Raw genomic sequence first — 12879 nt, 5'->3', positions numbered from 1 at the left:
AATACTGACTAGCTAATTAATTTATTGCATCGTATGGGAGGCGCATTCCCAATCTCGTTGTGCCCCTGTACAATGACAATAAAGATATATTGTATTGTATTGTAAATCAAAAAATATAAACATTGAAATGAACTATAAATGTATGCCCTGCTTTTATTTCAGATTTCTAGCATCTGCAGTTTTTAGCTTTTCAATTAAAATTTGTTAGTTATTTGTTTTCTGCACTTCACAATATACTGGACTTATGTAAGCAAGTCATAAAAGCTGTCGCAAGTGTTATAGGTCCCCAAACGTTTTGTTTTGCTAGTGATTTATGCAGTGTGTTAAAGGCCAATGCAACATTTTGTAGATTTAAGTTTATCATTGTAACAGAGCAAACAATGGAAAAGAGCTCCAACTTTAAGTCTGAAACATTTAATACCTAAATTTGCAACTGCTACTGATCAGGTCACTGTGATAATTGATAGGATATTGTTCATAATTGTATGCCAAAGACATGTTCAACAGGAAATGAATATAGACATGTCTTTTTTACGAGCCTTTCTAATTAATTAATGCCAATTATTGACCAACAGTTAGGAGCAAGTGAATGCAAAATACTAATTTCACACTTATAAACAGAAAATGCTAAAAACATTCAGTAGGTTAGGCAGCATCTGTGGGATGAGAACGTGATTTCTGATGAAGGCGCTTTGACCTGAAACCTGACCTGCCGAGTATTTCTAGCATGTTCTTCTGGCTTTAGTTTAGATTTCCAGCATCTGCAATTTTTCTAATGTTCACACAATTTTCAGGATTTGGCATGCACTTGGGTAACCGCGTTTATTCACACATTTGGGATTTTTTTCAATGGCCAGAAAAATATATATCAAGAAATCTTCCGACATCCTCAGCTAGCAGGATCTAAAGCAAGGTCTCCATCATATGCCATAAGTGGGCGGCACAGTGGGGCAACGGCAGAGTTGTTGCCTAATGGTGCCAGTGACCCGGGTTCGATCCTGATTACGGGTGCTGTACGTTTTCCCTGTAACAGCCTGCATTTCCTCCGAGTGCTCTGGATTCCTTCTACACACCAAAGACTTACAGGTTTGTAGATTAATTGGCTTTGGTAAGTTGTAAAATTGTCCCTAGTGTGTGTAGGTTAGTGTACGTGGTGATCGCTGGTTGGCGTGAAATTGATGAGCCAAAGGGCCGGTTTTTGCGCTTTATCTGCCAAAAATTGAATATTCTGATCACTGACTTGAGCAGAATATAGACTTTAGTCTAAAGTGTATTTAGTATCAAACTGACTCCCAGACCAGAATCATTTTTTTTTTGTGTAAGAGAGATATCAGAAATGATAGGAAAGAAAAAAGTGAGATATCTGAAATTTAAAGGATCACTTTCAAATACATTTTTCAAATGGTTTGCAAAGTTATTTCAGAAAAATCTTAATATTTTTGAAAAATTGACAATAAATATCTATTTAAAAAAATGAAGCTCCCCAGTTATTTAAAGATTGTTTAAAATTAGGCTGAAAAGCAAATAAAAAACAACACTTTTCCCACAACGATGATACATATATAATTTTCCAGTAGTAAAACTGCATTTGGATAATGAAACCACCTCAGTAATCTGAACAAAGTGAAAGTCAGGTCCTATTTCTTTTATCATCAGTCTTCTACTTTGGTCCAAGCAGCAGACGGAAATGGTTTGCAGCCACGGCTGAACTTTTCACTCCCAACAATAAATTGCAGTCATTGAGATTCTATTCACATTCTCATTCTGCCCTCCAAAGGAAGCAAATATCACCATGGAGCTGGACAGTTTTAACACAAAGGAGCACCTACTCGCATTTAATTGGGTTTTGAACAGATTTCACAATAGCACAGTAACAAAGCAAAGATACTGTGATGCAAGCAAACAATGGTTAAGTCCAAGATCATCAGAAATTGATTAAACTATACTACAAAACAATAATTCTCTGGACATATTTTTATTTTTAAACACTCTTGTTAAATTTTGTCCCATGTAATTAAAAAGTGATATTTTTTTTCTTGATCTGAAGCAAACAAAAGTAAGACACTAAAAGTACAGGCTAATCAACTGGAAGTCGGTCTGCAGTGCACAACCATTGAACTGAATGTCCCCAGGCCAAAAATGGAATATTCTGATCATTGATTTGAGCAGATCTGTCCAACCAACCGTAAAGGACAAGCCACCAACTATTACGAAACGATTTTCAATCAACTCTCCAGAAGGAAACCAACTTGTTATTGTTATTCAACCTATATAATCCACAGAACTAGAAAAATTACTTTGCATTGTAGGAGTTTTGGGAAATAGAAGCATGATGAGAAGGGTGAATTTAAAACTATTATCACCTGCATCCTTAAGGTACAAACATCCAAGTACAGAATTCCTTTGAATTTAAAGCAGTATAACTAATGTGAAACAAGAGTGAATTAACACATACCGGACAGTTCCTAAGATCACCCATTGTGCTTGCATTCTGCAGAAGCTCTCCAAACATGTCAGGCGTCGGTTTCTCACGTCTTTCCATCATTCGAATTGCTTGATTACTAAACAAAGAGACAAAGAGACAGGAATTGGTTCCCATGAAAGGCAACAAAGGCTCTGCAGGACAGCAGACATACAGACAAGTAAATAAATTTATATCCTGAAATGAGGAGATTAAGCTTCATCATGTATTAGACAATGCTATTCTATTCCAATTAAAACCTGGGTAGGTGATGAGGGTCAAACAACGTGCATTGGGATCCTTTAGGATCAGGGGGCACTCAAGAAGCAATTGGAGATAAGGCAGGTGCCACCCTGGTTATGCAGCCAGAGAATAAGAGGCAAGGGGCGGATTGGAGGGAATAGAGGAAGAGAAAAGCAGGGAGGTGAGGGCGAGAGAGAAAAGGACGAGAGAGAAGTGGGAGGGAAGAGGGCAAAGGGAAGAGGGCGAGAGAGCGGCAGGAGGGAAGAGGGCGGGAGGGAAGAGGGCGGGAGGGAAGAGGGCGGGAGGGAAGAGGGCGGGAGGGAAGAGGGCGGGAGGGAACAACACCATCACATCCCATTGGGCCTGAGACATATTTATGGGGAAGGATCATTGTGCACTGCGTTCAGTGTAGTGGGCAGGGCTTTCAGGGTGTGACACATGGTGGGTAATTCTTGTGGGCCAGTGGACAACATACCTCATTGCAATTAACAAAAATGTTGTGGGAGAAGCATAGGATCAACGGGCCAAACTAACTATGGTATGAAGTAATATTTAAAGAAAAGCAGAAAAGAAAATATAGACTCTATAATCAGTGTGCCCAAATTCTGTGTGGTAGTTATATTTATATATCCTTTTAATCATTTATGTAACTCATATTTCAATGCCAGTGCACACTGCTTCAATCGCAGACTTCTGATCCTTGTGTAAAAATAAAATGTTTTATCCTGTTCCATTTCTTAATCCCTGGATTTAATCTTAGATCTATGACTCTCTCTCATTTTATCCAAATCAACCTCTGAAAATAATCTGGTTTTATCTTTATTGTACTATTTCTTCATAATTTTAAACATCTTGGTCAAATCACCCTATAATCTCTGTTCTATCCCAATCAATCACAAGTGTCCATGTCTTTTTACATTTGCATTTCTTGATATAAGCAGCACCCAAGTCAGCTGCATTGTGCTCTCTCCATTTTTTCAAACTCCTTAGATCTGGCACCCAAATCACATAGAACTCATAATCTGCTTTTTAGTTTTCTGTCATCCAAAACTAAAATCTCACAACTCCTCCGCAATCATGCACAATTTTAATTATATATTTTTAAACTCAATATGTACACATTACAACTGTTGAAAGGGAATTTTATCCACCACGGATTTCTCCCCATTCCATCACCTTTCCAATATCCCCATTTATATTTTAGTGTCATAGAGCAATGGAGGAAATTTGTGGAAACATGCCCTTCGGCCCAACTTGCCCACATCGGCCCACATGTCCCAGCTTCACCAGTCCCACCTGCCTGCATTTGGTCCATATCCCTCCAAACCTGTCCTATCCATGTGCCTATCTGTTTCTTAAATGTTGGGATAGTCCCTGCCTCAACTACCTCCTCTGGCAGCTTGTTCCATACACACACCACCCTTTGTGTGAAAAGGTTACCCCTCAGATTCCTATTAATTTTTTTCCCCTTCCCATTAAACCTATGTCCTCTGGTCTCCAATTCACCTACTATGGGCAAGAGACTCTGTACATCTACCCGATTTATTCCTCTCATGATTTTACACACAGCTTTTAGGTACATTTGTGAGCCTTAATCAAGTTGTCTGCAATACAAGTCATGGTTGGTTACACAATGAAATACTCTCCAACAGCTTGGATGAGAACAACTTCAAAAACTCTTGAGATGCTCAAGGTCAAAGCAGCTCCCTTGTTTGGCATCCCATCAAATCGCCCTAAATGGTTATTTCTTCCATCACCAGCACAAAGTAGTCCTTATGCATACCACCCGCAAAATTTACTGAACACACTCTAACTAGAGGAACAACACCCACCAAACCCACAAGTTCTAACATCAAGAGGAACAAGGGCGGCAGGCACATGAACACACTTCTCACAGGTTCCCTTACAAGTTGCACACCATCCTGACTTGCAAATACATTGCCATTTCTTCACTGTCTGTCTCAAGAGCAACCTCAACCAAAGGATTGTGGCAGTTCTCGGAAGGAGCCCACCACCACCTTTGAGGACAATTAGGGATGAGCAATAACTGATGGCTTAATGCCCAAATCCCTAAAATCAATCAGGAAACATATTCTGGTCCTGAAGTTTTTTCGATAGAAGAGTCCTAAACAGAACACTGATATCCTTAACTATAATTCATGTGTTTCTTCATAGCTTGTTTTAAATCTAATTTGTTAACTATCTCCAAATTCTGCAGCCATTTGTCAATCAATGATCGTTAATTTGGTACATAGTCTAAATGTCCATGTAATTCATGTGACATTTTTTTCCGTTCATCACCACAAATTACTCAATCACATGTGCAAAGCAAAATCTTCCTTCTTAAATCTAGGTTGGTTCATTTCAGATATTTTTTCCCCTCATCTAAATTTGTACTTGAATAATTGTAATAATATTTCTCTACCACAACGAGACTATTTTAGAATCTTTTTAAAAATAAAATTATTAAAGTACAAATTTAGATGATAAGAAAAAATCTGAAATAAACCAACATGGATCTATGCCAACTGGCCTGTAATTTTCTGGGCCAACTGTGTCAATATATTTTTCTCATTCTGGTTCATATTCATTAAGAACCCTGAACTTGCTACAACTTTCCCACTTCCTCTCCAGGATTGCTGATGAATTCCACTCAGTCCACCACTTTTTTTACTTGAGGGTTAACTATGCTCTGTAATAATTTATTTTGATTTATCATGTCATTTCAGTATTAAATCCTTCCACTATACCATCCTGTTCTGTATTCATTGTTTAATGGCCGACAACTACCCTATCTCTCCCCAGAGGATTTCCCTCATAAAACTCTGTCATACAATATTTTACTCTTCATTCAATATTCAATTCTTTTCCATTCTTACCGTTTGCAGCAATTACCAATTCCTACTTTCTCTTAACTTTTATTTATTCACTGTTCATTAGTATTGATTTTGTTAGTGGCTTAAGGGTGATAGACCTCCTTATATTCCTAGTTTCCTTATTTTACAACTTTTCAATGCCTTTTCCATTATCTGAGTAATGATGCACAATCCTTTATCCCAATGTCTCATCACATCACATTCCCGAGTTTGTCCTTTTCCAGTCTGGTGTCTCCGACCAAATATTCCCTCTTCTTGCATAGCTGAAAACTTCAGTACATTGTGATCACAACTCTTGAACCATCCACTCACGTGTCAAGCATTTATCCAAATCATTGGTTATTTATAAAGCAAACAAGCAAGGTTCCTGCTGGCAAAATTAGTTTGTTCAAGGAGTCATGTATTTTCACAAATTCCAATGACTTTTGCCTGTATTCCCCTTTGAAGAATTTCACCAATTTTAGAGTGCAGCACTGTGCAATTTCATAACATGCATCAAGAACTAATTGTACACGATGTAGTAAACAGAGCAAAGTCAGCATTTCAAAGCCACTCCCTGTTTAAAGATTTTGAGATAGACTGCCAAAACATACCACAAATACTGCGACATTTATTATTAGATAGGATTCCTCATCAGCAAAAAATATTCTTCCTGCAACCGCAGCACTTTAAAAGTTTATGATCCCAATTTGATGAGGGTCATGTTTTATGAACACAAACTCAACATCGTTTGATTTCCATTCTTGTTTATACGTGTTTAAAATGCAGGTTTCTGGTTTCAGAATGTGAAATTGTACACTGATTCATTCACCAGCATGTGACGGGAACAATATACTTCTTATAATAAGCTTTCTCACTTTTTATTTCCCTTCAATATGCTAATGTTACTTTGTGCACAAAAGTTATTATTGTAAGGTACAAGTTTAATACAATTAATCTTAGCAATAACTTACCATAATGCAGTTGTAGAAATGTAGTTCACCATCTGGATAAAAGGCAGTGGATCGGATGTTGCACCACAGCTGGTACAAACACACTGCAAAAACAAAATAATTCCATGCCAGCCATCAGACAAGACGAACATATTAACAGGTTTTCAAGTGAAATTCCAATATTGCACAAGTCATAAAGTTAAATATACTTGGATTATTTAGTCATAAGTGATAGAAGCAGAATTAGGCCATTTGGCCCATCAACTCCACCATTCAATCATGGCTGATCTATTTCTCCCTCCTAACTCAATTCTCCTACATTCTCCCCTTAACCCCTGACACCAATACTAATCAAGAATCTATCTATCTCTGCCTTAAAAATATCCATTGACGGCCTCAACAGCCTTTTGTAGCAAAGAATTCCAGATTCACCATCCTCTGACTAAAGAAATTCCTCCTCGTCTCCCTCCTAGCGCGCATATGATTTTAAAATGTCTGCACATCATGAGACATCTAAGTGAACTCCTAAGTGAAAGTGAAAGCTTCCAATTTCATTTTCTGAGAGCAAATTGCAACCCACCTTCAAACATGACGTATAAATATCCACATTCGGAGCAGGAGTAGACCATTCACCATTTAACCCTACTCCACTATTTGTATCTGTATCTTGACATATAATCACCATCACTGGTTATTGCATACATTTGGAGGGTCATTTGCCGAGTCGCAATTAAATATTAAAGTGGGCTTTAAAGGTCAACGTCTTAATATCGATTGTTTCCAACTTAGTACGATCAAGGCATTCCCATCTACCTTTCACTTTCTTTATCAACTATTTATCTAGTTTTGACTTTAAAATATTCAAACGCTCTTGAGGAATGACTCATTCCTCCTCTCTGCCCCAATTGGGCAAACCTTTATTTTAAATGACCCCTAGTTCTGGATTCTTCACAAGACGAAGCCTCCTCTTTATATCCACCCAAATTAAAATCCCTCAGGATCTTATGTCCTTTTTTGATTTTTCCAAAAATCTTGATAGAAGCTTAGTGTGCCACCTTTCCTCAGAAGGCACCCTGCCCATTTCAATTACTAGGTTTCTACTCGCACCACTGTGTTAATTCTTCCACTATGAATTCATTCAAACAGGACGTCCCATTCCCAAAACCATGTTGACTACCTGATTATCTTGAATTTTTCTCAAATTCAATGCTTCCATATCGCTAATAGTAGTTTCTAACATTATCTTTCTAACCGATAATGAAGTAACTGGGAAAAGGAAAGAAGAAGCATATTTATAACATTTTGGATTATCCTAATAAACACCAATAATTGTTCACAAAAATGCAAAACATTAAGAGATAAACTTCAATACCTAACATAACTGATATTGTAGAGAAAACTAATATTGACACAAAAAAGAAAGCTGAAAACGTAGAAATAGTGGAAGACATTTTAAAAATCTGACCTTACCAATCGAAAAAGTAAATTATTCTTACCTGCTCAAACAAAGTCATAGCAAATTTCTGGTGCGGAATACAGTGCTTCGCTGTGCAAATGTCCTCCTTCGTTTCATCAGCAATGTGAAAGTGGATTCGCATGAGGATATTTTCCTGTAAAAAGGATAATTTTATACATGCTGTATATGGTTCTCCACAGATGAAGATGGAGCAATCAAATCTGAATTCCAGCACACCAAAAGTAAAACTTCATAGCAAAGCTACTATTTTAAAGCAGAAGGTTTCACAACAATGATTTTGAGTAAGATTCATGTCAAAAATTTTACCCATTTTGCTACATTATACTAGTTGTGAATTCTGTGGTGCATAATTGCAAATATTGATTTATAATATGTGGCAATGTTAAGTACGCGACTGCAACATTCATTGAACTACACATTGTGTACATCTACTAGTCTCTCTAGGTGATTCAATGTTCTCAGTAATGGCGGAATAATGTTAGACTAACTGGATTGCATTTGCACTGGGGTTGTATAGCCTCAAAGAGCTGAATGACAATGCTGTATCCATTCTGTCATAAAGCAAAATCACTGCTCACAATTACTTAAAGTACGAAGCACAAATATTTGCGAAATCTGATAATTGGATACTTGCATTGAATATCAAATATTCAGTTCAGAAGAACAGAATAAACAACCCTCCATCACACTCTATTACATAAACAAAGAAGGGAGCTTCTAATACCATACATAGTTTTAATGCAGAAGTGGTTCTGCAAGAGGATTTTTTTTTTTTAAATGAACCAGTGAACTGGTCAAAAAACTATGTTCTTTCAAACTAAAACTCGCAAGCATTATGTGAATAGCATGGTCAGCCATCCGTCCAAGTTACAAACATTGACTTTATTCCATAAAGTGCTTTGATCTAAAACAAGTGTGACACTCAAATGTGCTGAAGTAATTAATGGAGCAAGGAAAGGAGCAAGATTTTGAAATGGCTCTCAAGCCTTTCGATAGCTCCACTAGACTACTTTAAGTAAAATATCTGGCATCCCCTGTAAATTCCTGATGACATTTCAGGCTGACCCTTTTAGGAGTTAGGTTGTCCTGGGGATTACGAGCAGCTTCAAGGTCATCCCAATGCAATAATCTGGATTTCCCCCCACTGCATATATACTTCCAAAATCAATTAGTAACTTTATTGCAAAAAGCATTATCAAATAGTCAAGTGAACCAAGTGGTTGTCATTTAACTCACAAAACATTCTGCAGCATCATCCATGATCCCCATCTGAAAGCGTTGTTCATCTTGAAAGGTTTTGGCAAGAGCACTCCTCAAAGCATCAGATGGCAGTACCTTTTCTTTGCTGTATTGAAACTGAGTGAAGATTCCCTAAATAAATGAAACAGTCAATGAATTCCACCTTCAGATTTTTTTTGGCACCTAGAAAAATTAATTGTGCACTGCAGGTGCACTGGTCTGACTTGAAAATAACACTAATTTGAAATTGGATATAATGGAATGGTTCCATCTGCTGAGTGATCCTTACATTTTCTGTTTTATTTTAACATTATCACCATCTTAAGGTTTTTTTTCCATCCACTAATTATTTTGTTCACACATTCATCCCATTCAAAAACAGGAAAAACATAAACATAGGAGCAGGAGCAGGTGTCAGAGATTATGGGGAGAAGGCAGGAAAATGGGGTTAGGAGGGAGAGATAGATCAACCATAATTGAATGGCGGACGGAGGAGACTTGATGGGCCGAATGGCCTAATTCCACTTCAATCTTTTGTGACCTTATGACCTTGAGGAGTTAAGCATACAACCTTGAGATTACTCAAAAAGAACCAGGCTGATCCTTAACCGTGTCCAGTTTTTCTTTGGTGAATAATGATCTGTTAAGTCAGTCATGAATAGCCTTAATGGTTGAGAACACACTGCAGTCGGTGGTAGAGAATTCCAAAGGTTCACACTCTGAACACCATAACTATTTATAAAGTAACCCACTGTCCCATCTCAAATCCTCTTGTTCTGGATAGTTACCTACTCCTCTCTCACAATACTACTGCAGATTCCAGTCTTAAAATACTGGGAAATTAGATAACATTTTTATAAAAACATTACACAAGCGACCTGGTAGGACAGGCAAATATGCTAGATTCTTTTTTTTTCATCTCTGACCAGTACAACAGGAATATTTATGAAATTAAATATATTTTATTTTGGTAAAAACAATCTGGAAGAATTGATATGACCTTCTTTGACCACTGTGGCTAGTGTTTCACATTGTTATGTTGGCTCTGTAAAAGCAGTAGAGTATGGGTAACATTATTGAGGCTGGTAAACATTATCCATTCCTAGTTAATCTGATACAACCAAATATCCTGTTGGATTATTTCAGAAGGCAGCAAAGAGTCAACCAAGTTTCTGTAGGACCTGTCACTTACTGACCCACCCATAATATGAATAGCAGGAGTGCTTCCCTTAAAAAATATTTTAATGGAAAGCTGACAGCTTCGTGGTCATTTCAAAAGAATGAATTCAAATACTGAAAACAATTTTGGTGGAACTTAAGTTTTGTAATCTTTTGTTATTTGTCCAGAATCATTGTCTCTTCTATTTCATAAGGAAAAATGAATATCAACAATCCTACAGCCTGCCCCTCCAACGTTTCAGAATGATTCAAGGCAAAGTGGAAGCATAATATCTTCCTTACTCCCACTGTCCACTTTCAATTAAAACCCTCATACACACCCTTGTCCATCATCAGACCCAATCATTCCAATTTTCTGTTGGCTCTTTTAACCTTCGGTCAAAGTCCATCTTAAGTCCTTAGAATCTGCAATATGCTTGCTGACTTGCATTGATTTATCTAAAATCTCAACTTCAGAAGTTTCATCCCAGTGTTTATATCCTGTTATGGCTTCATGTCTCTTTAATTATAATTACCTTTTGCCCTACAACCCACTAAGAAATCCAATCTAGGTGGTGAGAGAACCAACAGCAGAGAAAACCCCACTAGCCCTCACCACTAATCCATGTCACAGATCCATCTGCCCACTCTATCAAATCCTTTAATCATCTTACATTTCTCAATTAGATCTACATTCATTTGAACATAAAACTGGTCCATAGAATCTGTCCACAGAATTCAATGCTTTTAGCCCCAGTAATATTCTGGTAATGGACACAAAAAGCTGGAGTAACTCAGCGGGTCAGACAGCATATCTGGAGAAAAGGAAAAGATGATGTTTCGGGTCCAGACCCTTCTTCGGAAGAATTATCAGAATTATCTGAAGAAGAATGGTCTCGACCTGAAACGTCACCTATTCCTTTTCTCCAGAGATGCTGACTGACCCGCTGAGTTACCTCAGCTTTTCGTGTCTATCTTCAGTTTAAACCAGCATCTGCAGTTCCTTCCTACACAATATTCTGGTAATATTGCATGCAGTATATTCTGGGCTATTAACTTTGAACTCTAATTTTCTCATATTGCAGATCAGTTCAAGATTTTGCTGGACAATGGATGTTCATGTTTTTCAAAAGGAAAATCTCACCTCCCCTAGTTACCATCCAACAATCATGTTACTTCCACTGATTACCATGAACAAAGCTTAAGGGCCCCGTCATTTTCAATGATGCTTAATTTGTCAATTATCCAAGTTAATAACTGGCTGTGGCTCTGCAGGTAGCACCCGATTAGACAATCATTGCTTCAAATTCCACTTCAGAGCTTTCAACGTGTAGAAACAGCTGCAACTCCGATGTAATACAAAGAAAATACCTGTTCCTTAGAATATGTTTGATATACTTATTTTCACTGCAATGTGGAAAAGTTTATGCTGCACAAATGTTCAACCAAACAAAGCCAGTACCAGCAGCTTTTATCTGCAAAACTGTGAACATTATCTAGTTTAGTTTAGTTTATTGTCACGTGTACCGAGGTACAGTGAAAAGCTTTTGTTACGTGCTATCCAGTCAGCGGAAAGACAATACATGATTACAATCGAGCCATTTACAGTGTGTAGGCACATAATAAGGGAATAATATTTAGTGCAAGGTAAAGTCAGCAATGTCTGATCAAGGATACTCCGAGGGTCATCAATGAGGCAGATTGTAGTTCAGGACTGCTCTCTGGTTGTGGTGGGATGATTCAGTTGCCTGATAATTGCTCGGAAGAAACTGTCCGTGAATCTGGAGGTGTCCAGTTTCACACTTCTATATCTTTTGCCTGATGGGAGAGGGTAGAAGAGGGAATGGCCAGGGTGCAACTAGTCCTTGATTATATTGCTGGCCTTGCTGGGGCAGCGCGAGGTATAAATGGAGTCAATGGAAGGGAGGTTGGTTTGTGTGATGGTCTAGGCTGCGTCCACAATTCACTGCAAATTCTTGCAGTTTTGGATGGAGTTGTTCTGAAACCAAGCTGATCCTGATAAAATGCTTTCTATGGTGCACCTGTAGAAGTCGATGAGAGTTGTAGAGGACATGCTGAACTTCCTAAGCCTTTGAAGGAAGTAGAGGCATTGGTGTGCTTTCTTGGACGTTGCTTCAATATGGTTGGTCCAGAAGTTGTTGGTGATATGGACTCCTAGGAATTTGAAGTTTTCAACCATCTCTACTTAGGCGCTGTCAATGCAAACTGGGGTAACTGAAGTCAAAAGGTTTCAAAGGTCTTTTATTGTCACATGTACCAATTAAGGTACAGTGATATGTGAATTACCATACTGTAGTGGCCTGGCGGAGGCCAGAGAAAAGGCAGGACGCCAGGCAGGTTTAGTTAACGGTCTTTATTAGGCTGTGAGCTCCTGCTCACAGCGTAGTCCACCTAGGGATGAACCACACCTCCCAACGGGCTGACATTTAACCCCTTACGCCTGTCCGTCAAGTGACGAGGGGGCTGACCCAA

General features: G+C 38.1%; 1 protein-coding gene across 10 annotated transcripts in view; it reads right to left on the bottom strand.

The window, feature by feature from the left end:
- The window catches only part of usp54a (ubiquitin specific peptidase 54a), an 88263-nt gene that overhangs the window by 30226 nt on the left and 45158 nt on the right, over positions 1-12879 (bottom strand). For all 10 annotated transcript variants that reach the window (XM_078428540.1, XM_078428546.1, XM_078428541.1 and 7 more), the window contains 4 exons: positions 9226-9360; positions 8009-8122; positions 6534-6616; positions 2456-2561 (listed from right to left, as the gene is read on the bottom strand). In XM_078428540.1, the coding sequence (XP_078284666.1) occupies positions 2456-2561; positions 6534-6616; positions 8009-8122; positions 9226-9360 (438 nt within the window). The remainder of the gene's footprint in view (positions 1-2455; positions 2562-6533; positions 6617-8008; positions 8123-9225; positions 9361-12879) is intronic.

The sequence above is a fragment of the Rhinoraja longicauda genome, chromosome 35 (genome assembly GCF_053455715.1).
Source record: "Rhinoraja longicauda isolate Sanriku21f chromosome 35, sRhiLon1.1, whole genome shotgun sequence".
NCBI classification, from domain to species: Eukaryota; Metazoa; Chordata; class Chondrichthyes; order Rajiformes; family Arhynchobatidae; genus Rhinoraja; species Rhinoraja longicauda.
The sequence above is the reverse complement of the archived record's forward strand: the minus strand, read 5'-3'. Positions and strand labels throughout refer to the sequence as shown.